The sequence below is a fragment of the Pecten maximus genome, chromosome 11 (genome assembly GCF_902652985.1).
Source record: "Pecten maximus chromosome 11, xPecMax1.1, whole genome shotgun sequence".
NCBI lineage: Eukaryota > Metazoa > Mollusca > Bivalvia > Pectinida > Pectinidae > Pecten > Pecten maximus.
Genome location: NC_047025.1, coordinates 3,463,295 through 3,491,153, shown reverse-complemented (window position 1 = coordinate 3,491,153; position 27,859 = coordinate 3,463,295). Strand labels below are relative to the sequence as shown.

General features: G+C 38.1%; 1 protein-coding gene across 2 annotated transcripts; it reads left to right on the top strand.

Moving 5' to 3' along the window:
* Window positions 1-5,860: 5,860 nt before the first annotated feature.
* On the top strand, window positions 5,861-27,226 carry LOC117337678. Of its 2 annotated transcripts, none has more exons than XM_033898778.1 (2): window positions 5,861-6,061; window positions 23,675-27,226. In XM_033898778.1, exon 2 carries the CDS (start codon window positions 24,440-24,442, stop codon window positions 25,946-25,948), a length of 1,509 nt encoding a protein of 502 aa, XP_033754669.1. In that variant the 5' UTR covers window positions 5,861-6,061; window positions 23,675-24,439; the 3' UTR covers window positions 25,949-27,226. The 2 variants fall into 2 exon arrangements, with proteins under 2 accessions (XP_033754669.1, XP_033754670.1); XM_033898779.1 differs by lacking the exon at window positions 5,861-6,061 and adding an exon at window positions 12,514-12,576.
* The last annotated feature ends 633 nt before the right edge of the window (window positions 27,227-27,859 follow it).

The following is a 27,859-nucleotide window of genomic DNA, read 5'->3' as shown; positions in this document are numbered from 1 at the left end:
CTAGAGTGTACAACAATGTTTGCGAGACTTCCTGAGTCTTTGGTCTTTGAGGTGTACATCAATGGTGCATTTCACGCCTACTCTACGGATAACGTACAACTAGCGTACAAACGCTTTAGACGTGCTTTCCACGTATACGGCATGTTCGACAAAGCAACTAACAAGACCGAAGCTGACGAAGATACAGAAGAAATACTTATATTACACAGTTGTTCACAAAACTGGAAATGCAGATTTCCAAGAAATCTCGGAACGATTCTAGGAGACTGTACGGGATTACGGTATACCATCAATACTGACAACGTGCTCGGGAATGCGATCACAACAGAAGCCATGGTTACCTTGATGAAGAAGATACCGTGTATCATTATCATGACCCACGATAGTGAAGACAAATATGACCAACTCTATGTCAATCACGCTCTCCAGATGAGCTCAGTAAAAAATGGTCCTCAAGTCATGGTCGTATCAAATGACGAATGTAACGTGCCGAATATTGCCAGAACAAGAGGTGTACCATTCATCCCGATGCCCCCTTTGTTAGATGATGCTGTGCGACAAAACGATCAGATCCCAGATGAGCATCAAGAATGGGTAAAGCAATTTATCGAAAAACTGAAACCAAATTAACCGATTTCTGCTGATGGAGTTCAATAGTATCAGATTGCTTATCTGAGTGTTATACCAGTAAATGGTATGGCTTCACAACGTTTTAATTGTTTTGTATCGACACCTGCCATAGATCATCGTGACACTAATGGACCGTGGACAAATTTTATAGTCCACATCATCATCTCAGGTAGAAGAACAATATTCTATTCCTTGGATGTGAGCGATAGTCATAGATATGCCTTGTGTAAGTATAACCTGAATTTCACCTAGAACTCTCGCTGATGATGTTTTCATCTTAAACGCTTCGTCTCTAAACAGTCATTACGAAGCAGATGAATGTCAACACCTGTTACACCAGTTAACAATTTCGTGCCATCACTTGTTGCACAATTTCGTGTCATCACTTGTTAAACCAGTGAACAGTTTCGTGGCATCACTTGGTAAACCAGTGAACAATTTCGTGTCATCACTTGTTTAACCAGTGAACAGTTTCGTGGCATCACTTGTTACACCACACCAGTGAACAGTTTCGTGGCATCACTTGTTACACCAGTGAACGGTTTCGTGTCATCATTTGTTACACCAGTGAACAAGTTCGTGTCATCATTTGTTACACTATTTAACAATTTAGTGTCGCCACATGTTACATTATTAAACAATTTCGTGTCATCACTTGTTGCACTAGTGATTAGTTTCCAAGAATCACTTGTTTTGTCAATGAACAGTTCCTCGTTATTAATTGTTACGCCAGTAAATATTTTCGCGGTATCACTTTTTATAGAAAGGAAAAGCTGAATTTCATTTGATACAAACATTCAGTGTAAACTATGTCAATGAATTGTTTCATGTCGGCGCCTGCCATGGACCACCATGACTCCACTGGACAATGGACATGTTTAACAATAGACATCGTCATCATTACTTAGGGAAGTACAGAATTACATTTCGTCCTTGTCCAATTAAAAGTCAGTATGTTAGAAATCCGTTGATATATCAGGTGGTTCCGTAGTCAGCACCACGTTTCTTAGTTTGAGATCATGATATCTGACAATGGACTCTCACTAATGAATTGGACCCGCTACCTTTAAACTCCTCCTTTCATAGCAGCAATTTTAAAGCTAATTTAGATTTCTGTGTAGCTGTTTGTATATCTTACTGTGTTCTTCTTTTTGTTTAGAGTGTTTATCAACTTTGATTCAACGTCAGTCTCGCTAGTGGTAACTTTCGCAGCAACTCGTATTTGACCAGTATAAAAAAATGTCTCCCTCATCACTTCATTCAAGTGATAACTGTCTTCCATCATTCAGCATTTTACACAAAGTTACAGTCAGCACTCTAATCGCGTGAACATTTCCACGATATGATTTCAATTTCATATGAGCGGACACTTCAACAGTGAATAGTTTCGCGTCCTCATTTTAGATCAGCGAACCAAATCGCGTCCTCGAATTTCAACAAATTGTGTTTTAACCTTGAACATTGTCGAAAAACTTCTATCAGAGTTACAGACAGATTACCATTGTATAAATCATGTTTATAATCACAATAGTATATACACCCATTAATGATTTAATCATGAATTTAATGTCTAGTATAGTATAAATCATGTTTATAATCACAATAGTATATATATCAATTAATGATTTAATCATGCATTTGATATCTAGTATAGTATAAATCATGTTTATAATCACAATAGTATATATATCAATTAATGATTTAATCATGCATTTGATATCTAGTATAGTATAAATCATGTTATAATCACAATAGTATATACACCCATTAATAATTTTATCATGCATTTAATGTCTAGTATAGTATAAATCATGTTTATAATCACAATAGTATATACACACATTAATGATTTTATCATGCATTTAATGTCTAGTATAGTATAAATCATGTTTATAATCACAATAGTATATACACTCATTAATGATTTTATCATGCATTTAATGTCTAGTATAGTATAAATCATGTTTATAATCACAATAGTATATACACCCATTTATAATTTTATCATGCATTTAATGTCTAGTATAGTATAAATCATGTTTATAATCACAATAGTATATACACCCATTAATGATTTTATCATGCATTTAATGTCTAGTATAGTATAAATCATGTTTATAATCACAATAGTATATACACCTATTAATGATTTTATCATGCATTTAATGTCTAGTATAGTATAAATCATTTATATAATCACAAAATCATATACATGCACACTGATTAATCTTATTATATATTTATTATCCTAGTATAGTATAAATCATGTATATAATTACAATAGTATATATATCAATTAATGATTTTATCATGCATTTAATGTCTAGTATAGTATAAATCATTTATATAATCACAAAATCATATACATGTACACTGATTAATCTTATCATTATATATCTATTACCTAGTACAGTATAAATCATGTATATAATCACAAAAGTATATATTAATGTTTATTATAGTATAAACTTTCTTGTATATAATCAAAACATATATATAACCTTAGTATATTATCCAGAATAGTAATGTTTTCTTCTATGAAATTACATTACATTCCCATCATATATATTTTATTCATTAATATACATGTATAAATTATCTTTTATATACATTATTATTCATGTATTATATAACCGTTGTGTGATATCATGTAAACCCTGCTAGGAAAATTTATATAAACCATGCGGTGATTTTGCGCCTTGCTGATATAATTTTATAAACCCCTCATAGTAAACATATCGAGATTCCTGTTATTTATATGTTTTTATAATACTATCCCTCATATCAAGTGTGTCACTTATCAACAGGTCAATTTTACAAACAGTGATGACTAGTGACGGGCAAATTTTTAATGACTAGATGGTTAGCAGGACAATCAGATTAGTGGATACTGGGTAGTTAGCTGCTTGACCACAGAAGTGGATTGAATAATTTAAAGGACACCCAGACTATTACTGATTAGTTAGTCACCACGACAACCAGTTAGTGGTAACTGGCTAGTTATCAGGACAACCAGTTAGTGATGACTGGCTAGTTATCAGGAAAGGCAGTTAGTGATGACTGGTTAGCTAGCAGTAATGGATAATCGGTTTAGTGTAACTGGCTAGTTAGTAGGACAACCGGTTGTTTGTTACTGGTTAGTTAGCCGGACAATCAGATTAGTGATTTAGCATGATTATCCGATTATTCAAACATAACTTTTCTAAAAACTAGCAATAATATAATATACCTTTATATCCTGTTATGCAATTTTTCCATATAGACACTTAGCTTAATTTGTTTCATGTCACATCTTGTACTCACTCACGATAACATGGCCAAGGGAAGTAACTCAAACAACCAACCAACAAAGAACAATATTATGATCTCATTTTCGCTATTTGCTAGTATCGCTTAATTTCCAAAAATTAGAAACGCACAAAAATATACGATATATGGTATAATTTCAATATGGTATTATTCAAACTCCTTCCTTCTGTTATGTCCCATATTTCTAAAACGTTTGCAGATAAATCCACAGATTTGCTTTAGCTTGCTTCCTTATGACATATTCAGAATTATAGGAGATACTCTTTATCTATTGCTATTCATTGATAAGTTTGATTAAATCGTTGATTTTTTGTTAGAATTTAAAATAATTTTTGTGAGATCAATCTAACAGCCGAATGCCGTTTATTTAATGGATGATCAGATTAAAGATAAACATTTTTACACAGTTGTTGTAGTTTTTTTCGGGGTTTAATGCTCGTGTTATCATCATATACCAGACACAAACGATCGATTGGATAATAAGGGTTTTCGAATCTGTAGGGAATGTCACATTAATCGCCTACGATGAAAACATACAGTCACATGGTAAAAAGGGGTTAAGTTTACAATGGCTTAAAAATATCCCTCTGATAGAAAAGAAAGTGTATCAAGACATCAAAGACATAATTACCTATGTAACAAGCAAATTCAAACTCTTTCCCGACGACACTTTTCTTTATCTTTAGTTTCTGCTAAGCTGCCTGATAAATGTTGGGATTCACGTTGCGATGCATGTATTTGTCTTTCAATAATTTCCCACAAAAATGTGGAAATATCAATGACTTGTTCCATTTAGTTTTGTAAATAAAAAATATTTTGATTGATAGAATAGATTATATATTCTGGTTTTCCATATAGCTTATCAGCCATTCTAGTATTATGCAGGTGGTTGTGTAAGTCGTATGGTCTATTTGTATACTGTCACACTAGCATGTGCAGTGTCAGCTGAAATGTCAGGACTGCACAGAAAGGATCGACAAATAGAATATATAATTAGTTCTCAAGGATACAAAGGAATGTATTGGTAGTGGCGGATCGACATAACAGGATCACCTATGCTGTTGACAATTTAAGGTAGGTATTTGTAGGGGTGGACCGACAGACCAGGATCACCTGTCCTGTTGACAGTTTAAGGTAGATATATGTAGGGGTAGACCGACAGACCAGGATCACCTGTCCTGTTGACAGTTTAAGGTAGATATATGTAGGGGTAGATCGACATAACAGGATCACCTATGCTGTTGACAGTTTAAGGTAGATATATGTAGGGATGGGCCGACAGACCAGGATCACCTGTCATGTTGACAGTTTAAGGTAGACATATGTAGTGGTGGACCGACAGACCAGGATCACCTGTCCATTAGATAGTTTAAGGTAGATATATGTAGTGGTGGACCGACAGACCAGGATCATCTCTCCTGTAGACAGTTAAAAGTATATATATGTAGGACAATTGCATTCTTTTTCGGCATAGCCGTCTAATTTTCTTTTGGCCCCGAATATGACGCGACAGGTGGCGTTACTGGTCAAGATGAAGAATGTGATTGGTCAATCTAGCGGTAAATGCAAAATACAGATATGCAGTTAAAGACGAAACAAAATTAAGATTGAATGTAAGCTGAATAGGTGGATGAATCTATTCAAATGACACATTATTAAAAAATATATTCCTGATTCGAATGCATACTTATTATCACCAAAAATGATTGAACTGATCTAATTTTGTTATCCGTGCTGAAGCGCATTAGTTAGTTAATTTATTTCACCAGCAGTATTACATTATAACCATCACCATTAAAACTATGCCGTTTATCTTTTTTAAAGATATTTCTTGTTTAGATATTCATTCTCAAGTGTAACGATTGCGGTATATAAACTGATCAAGGTATCGTGTGACTTATCAGGTTGATGATCTTACGTCAACACGACAGGCTACTTATAAGCTACCAAACCAAAACCAAAACTAAACCTGTATACGTGTAACACTGGTTCCGCGAAAAAGTTCACTCGGAACTCTCCAGATTTTACGTTTGAATGGTGAGACTGTCAGACCTGATATCGTGTCACCCAGACTAAACTGACTAGTTCGCTGCCACTACTATTGTTTTCCTCAGACGAGATGGTAAGTGTTACGACATCTTACTCATATTATATATTCTCGTTGGATAACAATCTGCTGTATCTCATAAAGCAAGTATTAAGAAAGGACAATCGTAATATTTCCCTTAGCAACGGTGTGTTTGTAATTACGTCATGGGTAAATATTCTGGGTCGGTTTCTTCCTACGATGCACCTAGTTTTCCCACAAAAGTCTTTAGCATCCCTTAATCTTTATGGACATCTGTACCTAGTTTACGTGGTTAATACAATAGTTTACGTAACAAAGTAAAGCATTGATAAAAAGATAGCGAAAAGTTAAGGATATCAATGGCTCTCCTATATTCACAACAGCTTAACACACGATGTAGTATACGCACGACGCAATGATCACACAACGAGCACGGTACGCATATTAGACAAACAGACACAAATAAACACAACGTGGAATATGAACAACACAGGCATAACACAACGAGCAATAATAAACTTAGTTATCAAATAATTGAAAATAACAGGACGCAACAATAGATTTAAGGGTACTTGTCAATTAAGAGTCTGAATTAAATTCTGATTCAATATATATATTCCAGAAGGTGTAAATTCACGAAGAATTTCAAAGTTTACTAGTAATTATTGGCTAACAAATGAAGGGATTTTTAAACTACCTTACAAACAAGACCTAAAGGGTAAATGTTAAAAACTGGTGTAAAATATTTTACCGTTCAACAAATCGATACGCGAATTTTTAGTTTTATTGTCAACTTGTTGTTGTATTGTGTCGTGTGCCTGTTTTTATTATGTTTTTTGTCTTGTGACCTGTGACCCTTTTCAACCCTTTTACCCTTACCTGCGTGTGGCCAGGTGACTCCCCTGTTCATGGTCCACTTGTCCTACTGGACGTGTTTTGTGCATTGTAAGATTTTGACATAATTGACCACTGCGGTACTGTACATGGGCCAAGGTCAGTCATAATGTCAAAGTTGATTGGCCATTGCATTTCAGTATTTTTTAAAGCTTGTTTCACACAATTACTCATTCGATCCTTGAAACGCTGCCGAAAACCGGCAGTTGATGTTTGACAAATTTCTATTTTTATTTATTTATTTGCTATTATTCAAAACATAGGATAAATTATCATATACAATCATCCGCTAATGAGGTATTCCAATTAGACCTAATATCGTATATGACGTAATGGCGGAGTTTAAAATCATACCAAATGCTAGAGTAGCGGACATCTGAAGAAAACGAAATATTTCAGATTGATATAGGACTAAAATAAATAAACAAATTTTGTCATCATATAAAGACTTCAACATTATCGAAATGGTATTCTACATCAATTTAACGAAGGAGGAAGCCCCCCCCCCCCCCCCCCCCCCCCCCCCCATTACAAAAGCCATACGTGGCCATATTGGTTTTTCCACTTCTTAACAATGTTGCTATAACATCTTCATACAAGAAATCTTTGCCCTATATTTTGAAATAATGACTTTGATCATAGCTGCTTCGTTTAAGAAATAAAAATAACAACCAAACATTGAGAAGAAGACTAAGAAACAATATCAGAAACTTAACAATTCCAAACGGTCTTTTCACCAGTTTACTATCTAGGATGTAATCTAAATGAATCATTTTAATATTGAGATATCTATTATACTAACAACACTTGTGTGGCACCCTGTTAATTTTGGTTATTTTAACTGAATCACTTTTATAACTGCTCGTTGTGTTGTATTTGTGCTGTTCGTATCCCACGTCGTGTTTGTGGCTGTTAGGTAATGTTCTGTACTCGTCGTGTGATTGTCACGCAGTGGTGTATCCTATGCTGTGTTACAGGTAGCTGTCAGTTAGTGCTTTGTATGTGTGGTTCGTGAATGTCCGGAGAGTATGTTCGTGTGATGTATGTTTGTAATAAACTGGTTTGACCACTGACGGACAGGACAGGGCAGGACATGCGCAATGCGTTTCTCCTTCTTCCTTTCTATCCCTTTTTGGCGCTCTTTTCCCCAGTTCCACTCTATACATTGGTCGGGGAAGACGCTCTATGCCAACTTTCCATACATTTTGTAAATACGTCCTGGGCACCACATGCCAATAAGTAGTGAAATTGGTATTATTAATTATTATTATTTATTAATTCATTATCTACTGTTGTTAGCATGTGATCGGTAACTTCCCCGACGTTTATAATCTAAATAAGTTAAATTGTATCGATCAGGATTTGCCAAAAACCTGTTCCTAAAATTTTTTGGTTAAATTTTAGTACAGTCAGCACTCTAATCGCGTGAACATTTCCACGATATGATTTCAATTTCATATGAGCGGACACTTCAACAGTGAATAGTTTCGCGTCCTCATTTTAGATCAGCGAACCAAATCGCGTCCTCGAATTTCAACAAATTGTGTTTTAACCTTGAACATTGTCGAAAAACTTCTATCAGAGTTACAGACAGATTACCATTGTATAAATCATGTTTATAATCACAATAGTATATACACCCATTAATGATTTAATCATGAATTTAATGTCTAGTATAGTATAAATTATGTTTATAATCACAATAGTATATATATCAAGTAATGATTTAATCATGCATTTGATATCTAGTATAGTATAAATCATGTTTATAATCACAATAGTATATATATCAATTAATGATTTAATCATGCATTTGATATCTAGTATAGTATAAATCATGTTTATAATCACAATAGTATATACACCCATTAATAATTTTATCATGCACTTAATGTCTAGTATAGTATAAATCATGTTTATAATCACAATAGTATATACACACCTTAATGATTTTATCATGCATTTAATGTCTAGTATAGTATAAATCATGTTTATAATCACAATAGTATATACACTCATTAATGATTTTATCATGCATTTAATGTCTAGTATAGTATAAATCATGTTTATAATCACAATAGTATATACACCAATTAATGATTTTATCATGCATTTAATGTCTAGTATAGTATAAATCATGTTTATAATCACAATAGTATATACACCCATTAATGATTTTATCATGCATTTAATGTCTAGTATAGTATAAATCATTTATATAATCACAAAATCATATACATGCACACTGATTAATCTTATTATATATTTATTATCTAGTATAGTATAAATCATGTATATAATTACAATAGTATATAATTTTATTATATTAATTAATGATTTTATCATGCATTTAATGTCTAGTATAGTATAAATCATTTATATAATCACAAAATCATATACATGTACACTGATTAATCTTATCATTATATATCTATTACCTAGTACAGTATAAATCATGTATATAATCACAAAAGTATATATTAATGTTTATTATAGTATAAAATTTCTTGTATATAATCAAAACATATATATAACCTTAGTATATTATCCAGAATAGTAATGTTTTCTTCTATGAAATTACATTACATTCCCATCATATATATTTTATTCATTAATATACATGTATAAATTATCTTTTATATACATTATTATTCATGTATTATATAACCGTTGAGTGATATCATGTAAACCCTGCTAGGATATTTTATATAAATCATGCGGTGATTTTGCGCTGTGCTGATATCATTTTATAAACCCCTCATAGTAAACATATCAAGATTCCTGTTATTTATATGTTTTTATAATACCATCCCTCCTATCAAGTGTGTCACTTATCAACAGGTCAAATTTACAAACAGTGGTGACTGGTGACGGGCAAAAATTCTAATGACTGGATGGTTAGCAGGACAATCAGATTAGTGGAGCCTGGGTAGTTAGCTGCTTGACCACAGAAGTGGATTGATTAATTTAAAGGACACCCAGACTATTACTGATTAGTTAGTCACCACGACAACCAGTTAGTGGTAACTGGCTAGTTATCAGGACAACCAGTTAGTGATGACTGGCTAGTTATCAGGAAAGGCAGTTAGTGATGACTGGTTAGCTAGCAGTAATGGATAATCGGTTAAGTGGTAACTGGCTAGTTAGCAGGACAACCAATTAGTGATGACTGGTTAGTTAGCAGTAATGGATAATCAGTTTAGTGGTAACTGGCTAGTTAGCAGAACAACCAGTTAGTGATGTCTGGTTAGTTAGCAGTGATGGATAATTAGTTTAGTAGTGACTGGCTAGTTAGTAGGACAACCGGTTCTTTGTTACTGGTTAGTTAGCAGGACAATCAGATTAGTGGTGACTATTTAGCATGATTATCGGATTATTCAAACACCTCTCTGTCAAAAACTAGCAATTATTTGATATACCTTTGCATCCTGTAATGCAATTTTTCCATATCGACACTTAGCTCTCACTCACGATAGCTTGGCCAAGGGAAGTAACTCGAACAACCAACCAACAAAGAACAATATTACGATCTTATTTTCGCTATTTGCTAGTAACGCTTAATTTCCAAAAAATAGAAACGCACAAAAATATACGATATATGGTATAATTTCAATATCGTATTATTCAAACTCCATCCTTCTGTTATGTCCCATATTTCTAAAACGTTTGCAGATAAATCATCAGATTTGCTTTAGCTTGCTTTCTTTTGACATGTTCAGAATTATAGGAGATACACTTTATCTATTGTTATTCATTGATAGGTTTGATTAAATCGTTGATTTTGTGTTAGAATTTAAAATAATTTTTGTGAGATCAATTTAACAGCCGAATGCCGTTTATTTAATGGATGATAAGATTACAGATAAACATTTTTACATAGTTGTTGTAGTTTTTTTCGGGGTTTAATGCTCGTGTTATCATATACTAGAAGCAAACGATCGATTGGATAAGGATTTTCGAATCTGTAGGGAATGTCACATTAATCGCCTACGATGTAAACATACAGTCACGTGGTAAAAAGGGGTTAAGTTAACATTGGTTTAAAAATATCCCTCTGATTGAAAAGAAAGTGTATAAAGACATCAAAGACATTATACCTATGTAACAAGCAAATTCAAACTCTTTCCCGACGACACGTTTCTTTATCTTTAGTTTCTGCTAAGCTGCCTGATAAATGTTGCGATTCAAGTTGCGATGTATGTATTTCTCTTTCAACAATTTTCCACAAAAATGTGGAAACATCAATGACTTGTTACATTTAGTTTTGTAAATAAAAAATATTTTGATTGATAGTTACGGCGTGTTTACATTATTTTTATATATAGAATAGATTATATTCTGGTTTATAGCTTATCAGCCATTCTAGTATTATGCAGGTGGCTGTTTAAGTCGTGTGGTCTATTTGTATACTGTCACACTAGCATGTGCAGTGTCAGCTGAAATGTCAGGACTGCACAGAAAGGATCGATAAACAGAATATATAATTAGTTCTCAAGGATACAAGGGAATGTATTGGTAGTGGCGGATCGACATAACAGGATCACCTATGCTGTTGACAGTTCAAGGTAGATATATATGTAGGGATGGGCCGACAGACCAGGATCACCTGTCCTGTTGACAGGTTAAGGTAGATATATGTAGGGGTGGACCGACACACCAGGATCACCTGTCCTGTTGACAGTTAAAGGTAGATATATGTAGGGGTAGACCGACAGACCAGGATCACCTGTCCTGTTGACAAGTTAAGGTAGATATATGTAGGGGAAGATCGACATAACAGGATCACCTGTCCTGTTGACAGGTTAAGGTAGATATATGTAGGGATGGGCCGACAGACCAGGATCACCTGTCATGTTGACAGTTTAAGGTAGACATATGTAGTGGTGGACCGACAGACCAGGATCACCTGTCCATTAGATAGTTTAAGGTAGATATATGTAGTGGTGGACCGACAGACCAGGATCATCTCTCCTGTAGACAGTTAAAAGTATATATATGTAGGACAATTGCATTCTTTTTCGGCATAGCCGTCTAATTTTCTTTTGGCCCCGAATATGACGCGACAGGTGGCGTTACTGGTCAAGATGAAGAATGTGATTGGTCAATCTAGCGGTAAATGCAAAATACAGATATGCAGTTAAAGACGAAACAAAATTAAGATTGAATGTAAGCTGAATAGGTGGATGAATCTATTCAAATGACACATTATTAAAAAATATATTCCTGATTCGAATGCATACTTATTATCACCAAAAATGATTGAACTGATCTAATTTTGTTATCCGTGCTGAAGCGCATTAGTTCGTTAATTTATTTCACCAGCAGTATTACATTATAACCATCACCATTAAAACTATGCCGTTTATCTTTTTTAAAGATATTTCTTGTTTAGATATTCATTCTCAAGTGTAACGATTGCGGTATATAAACTGATCAAGGTATCGTGTGACTTATCAGGTTGATGATCTTACGTCAACACGACAGGCTACTTATAAGCTACCAAACCAAAACCAAAACTAAACCTGTATACGTGTAACACTGGTTCCGCGAAAAAGTTCACTCGGAACTCTCCAGATTTTACGTTTGAATGGTGAGACTGTCAGACGTGATACCGTGTCACCCAGACTAAACTGACTTGTTCGCTGCCACTACTATTGTTTTCCTCAGACGAGATGGTGTTACGACATCTTACTCATATTATATATTCTCGTTGGATAACAATCTGCTGTATCTCATAAAGCAAGTATTAAGAAAGGACAATCGTAATTATTCCCTTAGCAACGGTGTGTTTGTAATTACGTCATGGGTAAATATTCTGGGTCGGTTTCTTCCTACGATGCACCTAGTTTTCCCACAAAAGTCTTTAGCATCCCTTAATCTTTATGGACATCTGTACCTAGTTTACGTGGTTAATACAATAGTTTACGTAACAAAGTAAAGCATTGATAAAAAGATAGCGAAAAGTTAAGGATATCAATGGCTCTCCTATATTCACAACAGCTTAACACACGATGTAGTATACGCACGACGCAATGATCACACAACGAGCACGGTACGCATATTAGACAAACAGACACAAATAAACACAACGTGGAATATGAACAACACAGGCATAACACAACGAGCAATAATAAACTTAGTTATCAAATAATTGAAAATAACAGGACGCAACAATAGATTTAAGGGTACTTGTCAATTAAGAGTCTGAATTAAATTCTGATTCAATATATATATTCCAGAAGGTGTAAATTCACGAAGAATTTCAAAGTTTACTAGTAATTATTGGCTAACAAATGAAGGGATTTTTAAACTACCTTACAAACAAGACCTAAAGGGTAAATGTTAAAAACTGGTGTAAAATATTTTACCGTTGTTCAACAAATCGATACGCGAATTTTTAGTTTTATTGTCAACTTGTTGTTGTATTGTGTCGTGTGCCTGTTTTTATTATGTTTTTTGTCTTGTGACCTGTGACCCTTTTCAACCCTTTTACCCTTACCTGCGTGTGGCCAGGTGACTCCCCTGTTCATGGTCCACCTGTCCTACTGGACGTGTTTTGTGCATTGTAAGATTTTGACATAATTGACCACTGCGGTACTGTACATGGGCCAAGGTCAGTCATAATGTCAAAGTTGATTGGCCATTGCATTTCAGTATTTTTTAAAGCTTGTTTCACACACTTACTCATTCGATCCTTGAAACGCTGCCGAAAACCGGCAGTTGATGTTTGACAAATTTCTATTTTTATTTATTTATTTGCTATTATTCAAAACATAGGATAAATTATCATATACAATCATCCGCTAATGAGGTATTCCAATTAGACCTAATATCGTATATGACGTAATGGCGGAGTTTAAAATCATACCAAATGCTAGAGTAGCGGACATCTGAAGAAAACGAAATATTTCAGATTGATATTGGACTAAAATAAATAAACAAATTTTGTCATCATATAAAGACTTCAACATTATCGAAATGGTATTCTACATCAATTTAACGAAGGAGGAAGCCCCCCCCCCCCCCCCCCCCCCCCCCATTACAAAAGCCATACGTGGCCATATTGGTTTTTCCACTTCTTAACAATGTTGCTATAACATCTTCATACAAGAAATCTTTGCCCTATATTTTGAAATAATGACTTTGATCATAGCTGCATCGTTTAAGAAATAAAAATAACAACCAAACATTAAGAAGAAGACTAAGAAACAATATCAGAAACTTAACAATTCCAAACGGTCTTTTCACCAGTTTACTATCTAGGATGTAATCTAAATGAATCATTTTAATATTGAGATATCTATTATACTAACAACACTTGTGTGGCACCCTGTTAATTTTGGTTATTTTAACTGAATCACTTTTATAACTGCTCGTTGTGTTGTATTTGTGCTGTTCGTATCCCACGTCGTGTTTGTGGCTGTTAGGTAAATGTTCTGTACTCGTCGTGTGATTGTCACGCAGTGTGTATCCTATGCTGTGTTACAGGTAGCTGTCAGTTATGTGCTTTGTATGTGTGGTTCGTGAATGTCCGGAGAGTATGTTCGTGTGATGTATGTTTGTAATAAACTGGTTTGACCACTGACGGACAGGACAGGGCAGGACATGCGCAATGCGTTTCTCCTTCTTCCTTTCTATCCCTTTTTGGCGCTCTTTCCCCAGTTCCACTCTATACATTGGTCGGGGAAGACGCTCTATGCCAACTTTCCATACATTTTGTAAATACGTCCTGGGCACCACATGCCAAGTAAGTAGTGAAATTGGTATTATTAATTATTATTATTTATTAATTCATTATCTACTGTGTTACATGTGATCGGTACTTCCACCGACGTTTATAATTCTAAATTAAGTTAACTTGTATCGAATCAGGTATCTGTTTATATTTTAAAAGCATATCCTAATAGTTTTAACTCCGAATACGTTACCTGAATGTGGTCTAATCTGAGTATGTGTAATTTTAACTGTTTTCAAATTACGCGCTGTTGTTGTAAAGTTGGGCGCGTTAGTTTCGAATGTATATGTATATTGACAGAAGCTATTTGCTTGATTGCAGGGACTTTTCTACCTGTACTTATCAATATGTGCAAGTAAACATGTGAACAGAAGCTCCTGCCGTTTATTATCTATTGCCAAGGCCCCTCCCAACTGAAAATCCGACTTTGTTATATTGGCGCCCATGTAGGGACTTGGCACTATGGGATACCACAACTACCGCCACCGGACATGTTCATTGAACGCGCCCCGCATATGTGTATGTTGCCTTTCCATGGAGTACTGGACTGTGTCTGTACGTGTATCGGTAAGCTGAACTTGGATGCCTGTACTTCTTGTGATTCAGACATTTTTGAATGCTAGACTTTCCTTCGTTCGCGCTTGAGTGATGATCTTATAGCTATATAGTGTGCACACTGACATTATCTCTTGTAATCGCCGGATCGCGCCGCTGGAAGCCTCACCATATAGACTTTATTTGTTTTCCTAATTAAATATTATTGTGAACACTGTATTACTTGCCTATATTTATCACTATTATCTAAATTGCTATTGTATTTCATTTGTAATTAATGGTATGTATTTTTTGTGAACATTTGTGGTATTTTTGAGCAACTTGGGTTACAAGTTTTTTTTTCAACTTGCTTTTTTCCTTTTGTGATACGACCTTGACCTTTGTATGTACATCCGGTCTAGGTTTGACTTCCGGTTGCATAGTAAACATTGATTTTTTTTTGGAATTAATATTTTTGTTTTGCTGTTACATCATCTAGTGCTAATACTTGGTGGTGCATAATTTTTTGTGCCCAAACAATTTATTTTATTTTTTTTTCATCTTAGTTTTCTTGGCACACTTAGTTGTTCCTGTGTTAGGTAAATCCATCTTGTGACACTTTGTTTTTTTCCTTTTGTTGACTTAAAATACTTTGACCTATTGACATTGTTTGACATATGGGGTGTATGATGTGCGATTCCTTTATGTGAGATTACTTGTTTATTTGTGTATTTTGTATTGATTCCCTGGTTTGTGTTAATGTGTATGTCTTCGTGTCGGTTCATGTGAATTTGTTTAGACTATATTTATACACCATTTATGCTAAATGTGTACTTGTTTGTTGAACTTGAGTTACTTTGTGTATTTTGTGATTTCATACGCTGACTTGTAGTTAGACTCGTGTTTTCTTGCAGCATTTTTGTTTTGCCTGCGGTAACAAGAGAAGATTAATTGGTAAGTTACTAGTTAAGTGTGTTGGTGTTATTTCTTTTTACTGCACAATTACTTTTATTATGTAGTTTATTTCAGTATTTCTTTCAGTACACCTTGTGCTATAGCAACATTGGAGTTTACTGATTTGTTGTTTTTCCTATGCATTGTCTCTTATCTATTTGTTTGTTCATCGGGACAATCTCGCTTGTGATTTTGAACATCATGTCGGAAGCTGAGGAAGCGGGTAAGTTGTTGCAGAGTTTCAAGGATCTAGGAGCTATTCCTAAGTTTGACTCACTGGAATCTCTGCGTCAGTGGATGCTAGATTATGCTGCTCAGCAGAGATCGAAAGAAGAAGAGAGGAAGCCCTCCCTTGTTATGCCCGGTCCAGCATTTCAGGTCCCCATCACTATGCACCGGCCCAGGATTTCTACATTTTCTGGAGACCCACCTTTATCCAAGGGAGATGTGACCTACGCCCAATGGAAATATGAGGTTACCAGCTACATGGCTGATGAGATCCATTCCAAGGAGTCCATACATGAAGCTGTACGGTTGTCCCTAAAAGGTGAGCCTAAGAATACATTGATGCGGATGCCTGGGGCCACACTTGATGATATCCTACATAAGATGGAGATAGCTTATGATCGTATGGATACAGCAGAATCTCTATTAGCCGAGTTCTACTCTGCCAAGCAGTGGGATGACGAGTCAGTTTCCGCCTGGGGTTTCCGTTTGGAAGATATTCTGAACAGGGCTGCTGAACGGGCATCTATACGGGTTAGCAAGATTGATTCCATGCTAAGGACTGTGTTCTACGAAGGACTTCGGCCAGCCCTTAGGGACCTTTCTGGACACAAGTTTGATTCCATTAAGGATTTTGATGAGCTTCGACAATCTATCCGGAGACTAGAGTATTCCCGGGGACTGGAGCCCAAACCTTCCAAGCCAGCCCAGGTAAAGATGATGTCCCCAGAGAAGTCAGCGTCAGCATCAACATCTTCCAACTCGGACATAGGGGAGCTGAAAGACATGATGCTACAGTTATCAGCGAGGTTTGATAAATTCGAGAAGAAGCGCTTCGACGGCAAGAAGAATCAGAAGGGCCCAAGAGCCAATCAGCCATCAGGTGTCCCCCATGGAGGTCAGTTTCAGCAGGGAGGTCAGTTTCAGCAGGGAGGAGGTAAACCCCATGGATACCAAGGGCAGAAAACCTACCAACCTGGAGCCGATTACTTTCAGCCTCAGCCTGATAGATGTTTTGACCGCCAGGGCGAGGAACATTACCAGCCTGAGAAGTGTCAGCCTAGTTACCCTCCCCCACCGATGATGGAGACCCAGGGCTATGAAAGTCAACCTGTTGGAGATAACCCTCAGGGTCCTCAGTGTTACAGATGCGGCCAATATGGACACTTACGGATAGGTTGCCGTGTCATCATGGATCACTCCAGGAAGCATTTAAACTCCAATCGGCCTATGAGCAGGGGGTACCCATAGGTCGAGGTATGTCAGCCTGGAGGACGCCAAACCCCATTAAGCAAGGAGTTACCAGACGGCAGGAACCCGACAACCCACCCGGGTTAACTGGGGACTGTAACGTTGTAGACCTTTTTATCGACAAACTGCCTGCGAAAGCCTTGCTAGACACCGGGGCTACAGTATCCAGTGTTAGCCAGGGTTTTTATGAGAAGAACCTGACACACATACCTCTGCAGCCTATTAGGGAGGGATCCTTGGACATTCAGGTAGCTGGTGGAGCCCGATTACCCTACTTAGGATATATTGAGGTTACTCTGCAGATAGACCGGGTACGCAGAGAGGATGAGTCCAGATGTCTCTTACTAGTTGTGCCTGACTATGATTTTAACCAGATGGTACCAGTTCTACTCGGAACAAATGTACTTACCCATTTTATGGAAAGATGTAGGGAATGGTACACTTCTTTTCGCTGCATTTCTCTTCGGGAAAAGAAGTTGGAGAGGAACGGATATTGCCTTGCAGTAGCACGGAGTGCAGAGTCCAGCAACATTGTTATTCCGCCTAACGGAAGGATAGACATACAGTGTAAGTTGGACAGGGAGGTTTATTACCCGGATGTCTGCGCCTTGATGCAGCCCACTTCATCTTCTGTCATCCCTGAGGATATGGATATAGCACCCACGATACTTACCTACAATCATGGTAGGAATGGACTTGTATCCGTAAATGTCTCCAACTTGACTACACGGACTGTTATTGTACCAACTCGCGGGATAGTTTGTGAACTACAGCCTGTACGAGTCCAGCATCCATTACATGGAGTGATACCTGAGGATAGGAAGGAGGAGTCCCCAGACAACTACCTCGACAAGGTGACCTTTAATGTTGAGCTGGATGATGGATTACTGAGGAGAGGAAAGGAGGTGTTATCCTATTTTCCAGATGTTTTCTCTGCGGGAGACCTTGACCTTGGCCATACTATTGAATTCCCTCATCGGATTGAACTTAGCGACCCTACACCATTCAAACAGAGGCATCGGAGAATACCACCTGCCATGGTCCAGGAAGTGAGAGAACACTTACAGCAGTTGCTGGCATGCGGAGTTATCAGAAGATCATGCTCACCCTGGGCGTCCGGTGTAGTCTTAGCCAGGAAGAAGGACGGGTCTTTACGCATGTGTATCGACTATCGCCAACTTAATCAGAGGACTATTAAAGATGCCTACGCTCTCCCACGGATTAAGGAAATACTTGACTCACTTTCGGGATCATCATTCTTCTCCGTGTTGGACATGAAGAGTGGCTACCATCAAGTTGAGGTGGCGGAGCACCATAAGGAGCGGACAGCTTTTACTCTAGGCCCACTTGGGTTTTATGAGTATAACCGGATGCCGTTTGGTCTCGCTAACGCCCCGGCCACCTATCAGCGACTCATGGAGCAATGCCTCGGAGAATTACATATGGTGGACTGTTTCATCTATCTTGATGATGTCATTATCTTTTCATCAACCTTTGAGGAGCACTTGGAGAAACTTCAGCGTGTACTCCAGCGCTTGAGGGAACATGGGATAAAGCTGTCACCCAAGAAGTGCTCATTCTTCCAAAGCCGCGTCAGATATCTCGGGTTTATAGTGACAGCAGCCGGTATTGAAGCAGACCCTAGTAAAGTGGAGAAGATTATTAATTGGGAGCGGCCATCAAGCCCGGAGGATGTTCGCCGGTTTTTGGGTTTTGCCGGATATTACCGGAAGTTCATCAAGAATTTTGCAAAAGTAGCCCGGCCTTTAACAGATCTTATGCCATCACCTAAGAAATCCGGAAAGAAGAAGGACAGCAATGGTTGTTGGAATTGGGGAGAGGAGCAGGAACTTGCGTTCATTTCATTAAAGGAAAGATTAGCCTCCCCGCCAGTTTTAGCTTATCCGGATTACACCAAAACCTTTGAGGTTCACTGTGATGCAAGTCATAAAGGTCTCGGAGCTGTGTTATACCAGGAAAAGGACAACAGGGAACATATCATCGCTTATGCCAGCCGGGGATTGTCAAGGTCGGAGCGAAACTACCCAGCTCATAAGCTCGAGTTTCTTGCCATGAAATGGGCTATTACGGAGAAGTTTAAGGACTACCTGTATGACCATCGCTTCACTGTGGTGACGGACAACAACCCCCTCACCTACGTTCTGACGAGCGCGAAACTTGACGCCACGGGTCATCGCTGGCTAGCAGCCCTCTCCGCCTATGGCTTCAACATCCGATATCGACCAGGTAAATCCCACATAGATGCTGATACGTTGTCTCGGTTGCCAACTCCAGGAACCAGTGGTCATGATACCAAGGAGGACACCATTTCCAAGGACTCTGTTGCTGCAGTGTGTCAGATGTTGTATGGTCAGCCTCACTTTGAGAGTATTTGTTTAGCGGATACTACGGTGGACGGTATGGATGCTACATGCCTGGAAGACCTTGAGTTGGAGCAACTGAGTTTCAGGGATATGAGAGCAGCACAGAGGAAGGATGAACTTTTGGGACCCTGTATTAACAACGTCCAGAGTGGTGTTAGGCCCAGGAGAGAGGAATTACCCAAGTCAGCCTGGAATCCCTCGTTATACCGGCACTTTGATTCTCTCATAGTTAAGCGAGGAGCCCTTTATCGACAAGCCTCCGTGGATGGGGAGACAAAACAGCAGTTGGTTCTTCCCTCGTCACTTATACCTGTTGTCTTGAGGAGCCTCCACAACAACATGGGACATTTAGCTGTTGCCAAAACGTTATCGCTGTGTAGAGACCGCTTCTACTGGCCTTCCATGTCTACGGATGTTGAGAAGTGGATAGCGAGGTGTAACAGATGTTTGCGGAGGAAAACCCCCACCAGGGAGAGGGCACCCTTAGTCTCTATCCAGACCACGCAACCGCTGGAGCTTGTCTGTATGGACTACCTGACTCTGGAGCCTTCCAAGGGAAATTACCAGCACATCTTGGTCATAACCGACCACTTCACTCGCTACGCCGTTGCAGTTCCAACCCGTAACCAGACCAGCAAGACCACCGCCGAGGCTCTGATGAACCATTTCATTGTCCACTATGGGATGCCGAAGCGCCTGCACTCGGACCAAGGAATGACGTTCAGAAGCAAGCTTGTGACGCAGCTTTGCCGTATGACCGGTATTTCTCAGTCCCAGACTACACCATATCATCCACAGGGCAACGGACAGTGCGAGCGCTTTAACCGCACATTATTGAGCATGCTCGGAACCCTTGAAGAGGAGGAGAAGAGGGACTGGAAATCCTACGTTGCACCCTTAGTGCACGCATATAACGCCACGAGGAACGAGTCTACGGGATACTCGCCCTTTTATCTCATGTACGGGAGAGAGCCACGATTACCTGTAGACCTTGCCTTCGGAATCGAGTCGGACAGTTCGAGGGAATCATTACACTCCTATGTGGAGTCGATGCGAAGACGACTTAAGGATTCCTACACTATTGCCCTCACCAGGAGTAACGCAGCTAAAGCTAGACAGAAAACCGGATACGATGTACGGATTCGTGGAGCCTTTGTCCGCGCCGGAGATCGGGTCTTGGTTAAAACAGTTGCTTTTGAGGGGAAGCATAAGCTTGCGGACAAGTGGGAGGAGGAAATATATGTTGTTCTAGACCAACCCAACCCAGATATACCTGTCTATGTTGTACAGAAGGAGGATGGCGGAGGGAGAAAGCGTACTCTACACAGAAACCTTCTCCTTCCCGTCGGTTCCCTGGCAACCGATACTGATGACAGGAATGATGATACCCTTACACCACGGAAAACCCCAACCCCAGCACCAAGATTGACACGACGGAGTGTGAAGGAAGTACGGAGAGAGTCTCAGGCCAAACCTGAGGACACAATGGAAGTTTCCTCCATTGCCAACTCCGATGACAGCGATACGGAACTCTTTGTGTCAGTGCCCTCTCTGCCAGCTGTTGGTGACGCCCAGGCAGGTGCCACGGATACAGTAGCTGAGCAGCCTGTAAACTACCATCAGTCGACAATGGTCCCTGCTGAAGAGGATGCAGACTCCGTTATTGATAGGACCAATAGGGAGGATGTTGATGCACTGGGAGGACAGGAAGAGGATGATACGGCCGGGGTAGAGTCTCCAACAATTCCGAGACGTTCGGGGAGAGTCCGTCGACCACCTAAGAAGTTCACCAGTGGTGATTATGTGATGACAGCAGGTACAGCCCCAGATCTGTCATGGATGCGGAAGGCGGATTATCTTCGCTCCATGGTCTCTGGCGATATTCTGGCTCCAGGAGCAGAACGGATTTTGGAGGCTGTATTGTCAGTGATACAGACATCAACCTGATTTGTTTTTAACCATGTGTTATCATCTTATTTTATTTATTCTGCAACGTCATATTTCCCGTTAGTTGTATAAGTACTATATTATATCTTGTATTATCTCTCCATTACAGGATTCATTATACTTGTATTTGATTGTTCCTTGTTATCCATTATAGGGATGGCGAGGACGCCATTCTTGCACAGGGGGGTGTATGTGGCACCCTGTTAATTTTGCTTATTTTAACTGAATCACTTTTATAACTGCTCGTTGTGTTGTATTTGTGCTGTTCGTATCCCACGTCGTGTTTGTGGCTGTTAGGTAAATGTTCTGTACTCGTCGTGTGATTGTCACGCAGTGTGTATCCTATGCTGTGTTACAGGTAGCTGTCAGTTATGTGCTTTGTATGTGTGGTTCGTGAATGTCCGGAGAGTATGTTCGTGTGATGTATGTTTGTAATAAACTGGTTTGACCACTGACGGACAGGACAGGGCAGGACATGCGCAATGCGTTTCTCCTTCTTCCTTTCTATCCCTTTTTGGCGCTCTTTCCCCAGTTCCACTCTATACATTGGTCGGGGAAGACGCTCTATGCCAACTTTCCATACATTTTGTAAATACGTCCTGGGCACCACATGCCAAGTAAGTAGTGAAATTGGTATTATTAATTATTATTATTTATTAATTCATTATCTACTGTGTTACATGTGATCGGTACTTCCACCGACGTTTATAATTCTAAATTAAGTTAACTTGTATCGAATCAGGTATCTGTTTATATTTTAAAAGCATATCCTAATAGTTTTAACTCCGAATACGTTACCTGAATGTGGTCTAATCTGAGTATGTGTAATTTTAACTGTTTTCAAATTACGCGCTGTTGTTGTTAAGTTGGGCGCGTTAGTTTCGAATGTATATGTATAATGACAGAAGCTATTTGCTTGATTGCAGGGACTTTTCTACCTGTACTTATCAATATGTGCAAGTAAACATGTGAACAGAAGCTCCTGCCGTTTATTATCTATTGCCAAGGCCCCTCCCAACTGAAAATCCGACTTTGTTATACTTGTACTTGACACTTTTATCAAATTGGCGACCTGTCACAAACCTTTGCCATAGCAAATATCTCCAGAGTTCATCAAAACAACATAAAATCCCCGGAAGAACTCTCAGAACCTTTCTATGTCTGACCTCCACATACAAGAAAAATCTTAAGTCTCTCTATAGATAATGTGTTCTATATGTAATGATAATAAATAACTTCAAAACAAAACTGTAGATATCCCGAACGCTTTCGCGTCTGTTTAAATGTTGCTCTTCACAAGGACTGTTCATCTTATATATATATATAGAAACACAATTGGCAATGGAAGACAGCTTTTACCAATGCGCCACATCCGCGTTTCTTATGGCACATAAATGGCACATTGATGGTCGGCCCGATACCCCAACATAACATAGTGTCAATTCGTCTATTAAATGATATGAATACCTTGACCGCAATGCATATACATAAATGGATGCGAATTTTACTTATATTGAATACAGTACAACCTATGTTGTAATGGCTAGTAGTTTCGTTGTCACCATCTCGTTTCTCATTTTGGAAAACTAACCAGTCTTTCTTGAATACCTGGTCTTATTCTCTATTATTTTAAACGGACTCCCGTGTGAATATGTTTTTGTTCATATTTGTCCTCGCATTATCTACTTTGAATTTTATTATTGGTTTTGTTTTCACTTCAACATTATTTTATTGTTCTTTTAGAACTGACTGGAAGTTCCATAAGGATATCATGACTGATCTCTCTAAAAAGAAATCGCTTAAACACGATTTGGACAACTTTCGGTCAACTTTCGAATTTAATACTACTAATCTGGCTAAGGACCGAGTTGAAATCATCATCAAGAAGCTAGATGATGACCGGGAAAACACAACAAAGACTAAAGACGAAGATATACAGATAACTAACTTTCTGTCATATTTGTATTTTCTTCTTCATGACCAAGAACATGCCCTACAGCTTGTTGATGACTCTCTTCAGAAAGATCCTGATAACATCATAGCCAACGCAAACAAAGCCAGAATTCTACTGGAGAATGGAGAAGTTTCTGAAGTGGATGAAATCATATCAAAACTCCAAGAATTAGAAAAACGAAACGATTATGAAAAGCGGAAATGCTATGCGGAAGCAGACTTGGCATACGCGTATTCAAGGTCGGGTCCTTGGTACCATCAAAGGGCGGTAGAACTGTACAGCAGAATTGTGGAGGCATATCCAACAGAATACTCGTGGCAGTTCCGACTTGGTTTGACTTTACGCAGGCAGACTCACCACTTTCATTCACAGGCAGATGTCGAAAAAAAGAAGATAACGTTAGATGCCGCTAAGATGTTGCTAGCTGCCACGAAATCAGACGATCCCATTTTACGTGCGAAAGCATATGCTGAACTTGGCATAGCACTGTACAATATTTGGAAGGGAAAGTATAGCGATCTACCACAAGAAATAGAAAAGTTAAAGGATAAGGAATGTTTTGTAAAGGCATTAAAATATGTCCAGAAGAACCATCTGTGCTGCAGATTTGTGGTCAATATGCGCGATACAGAAAAGAAGTAGATCTATCCGAGAGACTCCTCCGGGAATCACTTCGAATCAAACCAACGCCTCATGGATACCATCATCTTGCTCTTACATTAAAAAGAAGGGTAGAATTGAGCGGAGAGACGAGGTCGTCACATTCCTCTGACTTACAGAAACGTGATCTCCGTCAATTGATGAAATCGCCATTGAAGGTTCCAGTTCACCAAAGAAACACATTGCTTGTCGAGGCTATAGGATTGCTCGACGAAGCAGAAAAACTAGACTCCTATACTTTGATTATGCAATATGATAAAGCCATTTTATATCGGATGTTAGGCGAAACCGCAAATGCTGTGGCGGTTCTCAAACGAATAGTGTCTAAAAGAAAATGTCTTCCCACCGAAACTCTGATGACCAATGTCTATGAACAACTTGGACTTTGTCTTCTAGAAATTAGTGATTCAAAAGAAATACCGCCTGATAAAAAGAAGAAATACAAGAAAGATGGCCAATCTCATCTTTCACACGCCCTTCAAATCCAATCGGAGATAGTAGCAATAGATCCGCAGTTCAAAGAGGCGTGGAACTCCTATTCGACACTCAAGGAACTGTTGAGTGATGAAAGAGATGGGAAGCCAAAACAACTGGCCGTTCTACACATGCTCATGGCGGATCACAGAGATTCAATCGCCATTTATAAGGAGCTAAATAAGAAAGACAACATGGAGCCAGACGACTGCAAAAACATGCTGGAATGCTACATGCATGATCGCCAGTTTGATGAATGTGTTACTCTTTTAAGTTCATGGGAGTGTACCACAATTTTTGCGAGACTTCCTGAGTCTTTGATCTTTGATGTGTACATCAGTGGCGCATTTCACGCCTACTCCACGGATAACGCACAGCTTGCGTACAAACACTTCAGACGAGCATTCAAAATGTACGACATGTTCAACAAGGGCACTCACAGGCCAGAGGCCGACGAAGAGGATGAAACTAAAGACATACTAATATTACACTCTTGTTCACAAGACTGGAGATGCAGATCTCCAGGACGCCTAGGAACGATTCTAGGAGACTGTACGGGATTACGGTATACCATCAATACTGACGACGTGCTCGGGAATGCGATCACTACGGAATACATGGTTTCCATGATGCAGAAGATACCTTGTATCATTATCATGACCCACGACAGTGCAGACAAATATGACCAACTCTATGTCAACCACGCTGTCCAGAAGAGCTCAGAGAAAGGGGGACCTAGAGTTTTGGTAGTGTCAGACGACGACTGCAATGTACCTGATATTGCCAGAACAATGCCTTTTATCCGGGCGCCTCCACCGTTAGAGGGCGCTATCCAACCGCCCGATCAAACACCAGATCAGTTACCAGAGAAACAGATAGAATGGGTTAGAGAGTTCATCTATCTACTGAAAGATCAACACCGTAAGTAACGGTTTACGTGATCGAAGGCGTCATCAAATGTTTCTTCTCTTAAAAGTTTCGTAACATCTCTTGTTTCATCAATGAACAGTAAATTGTCATCACTTGTTCATTAATGACCAGTTTCGTGTCATCACTAGTTTAATGAATGAAAATCTCCGCTTCATCACTTGTTAAATCAATGAACAGTTTCGCATCGTCACTTGTTTCATCAATGAACAGTTTCGCGTCATCATCTGTGTCATCAATGAATAGTTCCACGTAATCGCTTATTCAAAGAATATCTAATCGTCATCAATTGTAACACCAATGAACATTTTTGCGTCATCGCTTGTGTCAACAAAGAACATTTTCCTGCCATCACTTGTTAAAGTGCTTAATGATTTCATCACTTGTTACACCAAAGAACACTTTCGTGTAAGGTTGGCAAGTGCTTAATCTCTGAACTAAACTTGATCAGTATGTGATTACAATTTTATATACGTAATAATTAATTATTCTACATATCCGGCAAAGATCAATTTTGAAAAATTGAGAAAAAATATCTTGAATTCTTTTTTATCTTCAATTTTACTTTCAATCTTATACCCGATCACCATTAGGTAGCTGCTTTCATTTTCTTTCTTGTTGATGTAAACTAGATATACATGTATTTCTATATCACAGTTGCCAGCCTTTTATTAGTTTTTGTGACAAGCAGTGAACGTTGTAGGAGATGTGGAACGATCCCTCATTTTATACCCTATATGAGGACAGAATAATAAATCAAAATAATGATATATATTCAGGGTTTCCATAAAAATGTTGCTTATTTTCTTATCAAATACTACCTATGTAACTTTATCGATGATTTCGACCTTAATTAAAGATGCTTTATCTCCGGGAAAAGTAATATTATCGACTATAAACAGGAATAAATGTTGTACTTTATAGAGAGGAGTAAAATTACCTATTATTGGCTATTGTCCCTCAAAACTGGATAAATCAATACTTAAAAACGAAGAAATTCTCCCTTTAACGCGGCCATTTAATGAGCTATCATATACTCGTTGGTGATCACCGCATTTTAACCAGTTTTTATAATGTTGAGGATGCAGCATCTGAGAAAGATTGTTTTAACGGGACAACTCTTACATCTTATCCTGTGAAATAATTTTATATTCATTTATAAGAGACAAACCAATCAATTGTTTTCCAATAGACTTTAGTGTTAACGTTTTGGATTATTTCATTCAAATTCTTGAATTGAATATGACGATTATGGTTTATAACAAAAGTTTAGGGTCTGATATAACACCTAATAAAAAAAAAAGTTGGGTCCTTCAGCTCAAATTTTCTCCAGGGTAGCCATTTTGAAAATAGATGAATTCCGCAGTAAAAATTCTCAAAAATCGTAAATGTTTACTGTTTACTATTATTACGTGAACTTTTGGGGAAAAAACCAATCGGACTTACGAAATTTATATCAACATTTCTTATTGATAGTTACCTATCAGGCTACATATCTATTTTCTCACTTCATAACATACTGGCCAATCAGTGGCTGCCAGACATTTTATCCTTGGCTCAATGTTCTATACACAGGGGCTGTTTCAAAAATATATTTTTTCAATTGGTTGGTTGTTCCCTATAAAGATAAATGGTAAGAGTTTCCATGATAACATTAATTGCTTACGTTCTTATGAAATATTATCTATGTATCTTAATCCATGATTTCGACCCTTCTTAAAGGTGCTGCATCTCCGACAAAATAATTCGACTGTAAAGAAGAATAACTGTTACACATTTAAACAAAATACATGTATTGGCGATTTAGTGAGAAATATGGAACTTTTTGTGTAGAGTAAAGAGGACCAATATTATCCTGTAAAATATTTTGATATTCATTTATCCAGATCAATAAAGTTTATTGATCATTCATC

Excerpts from the sequence above, each read along its gene's own strand:
- LOC117337678 (XM_033898778.1), top strand. The coding sequence starts at position 24,440 with ATGTTTTGTAAAGGCATTAAAATATGTCCAGAAGAACCATCTGTGCTG.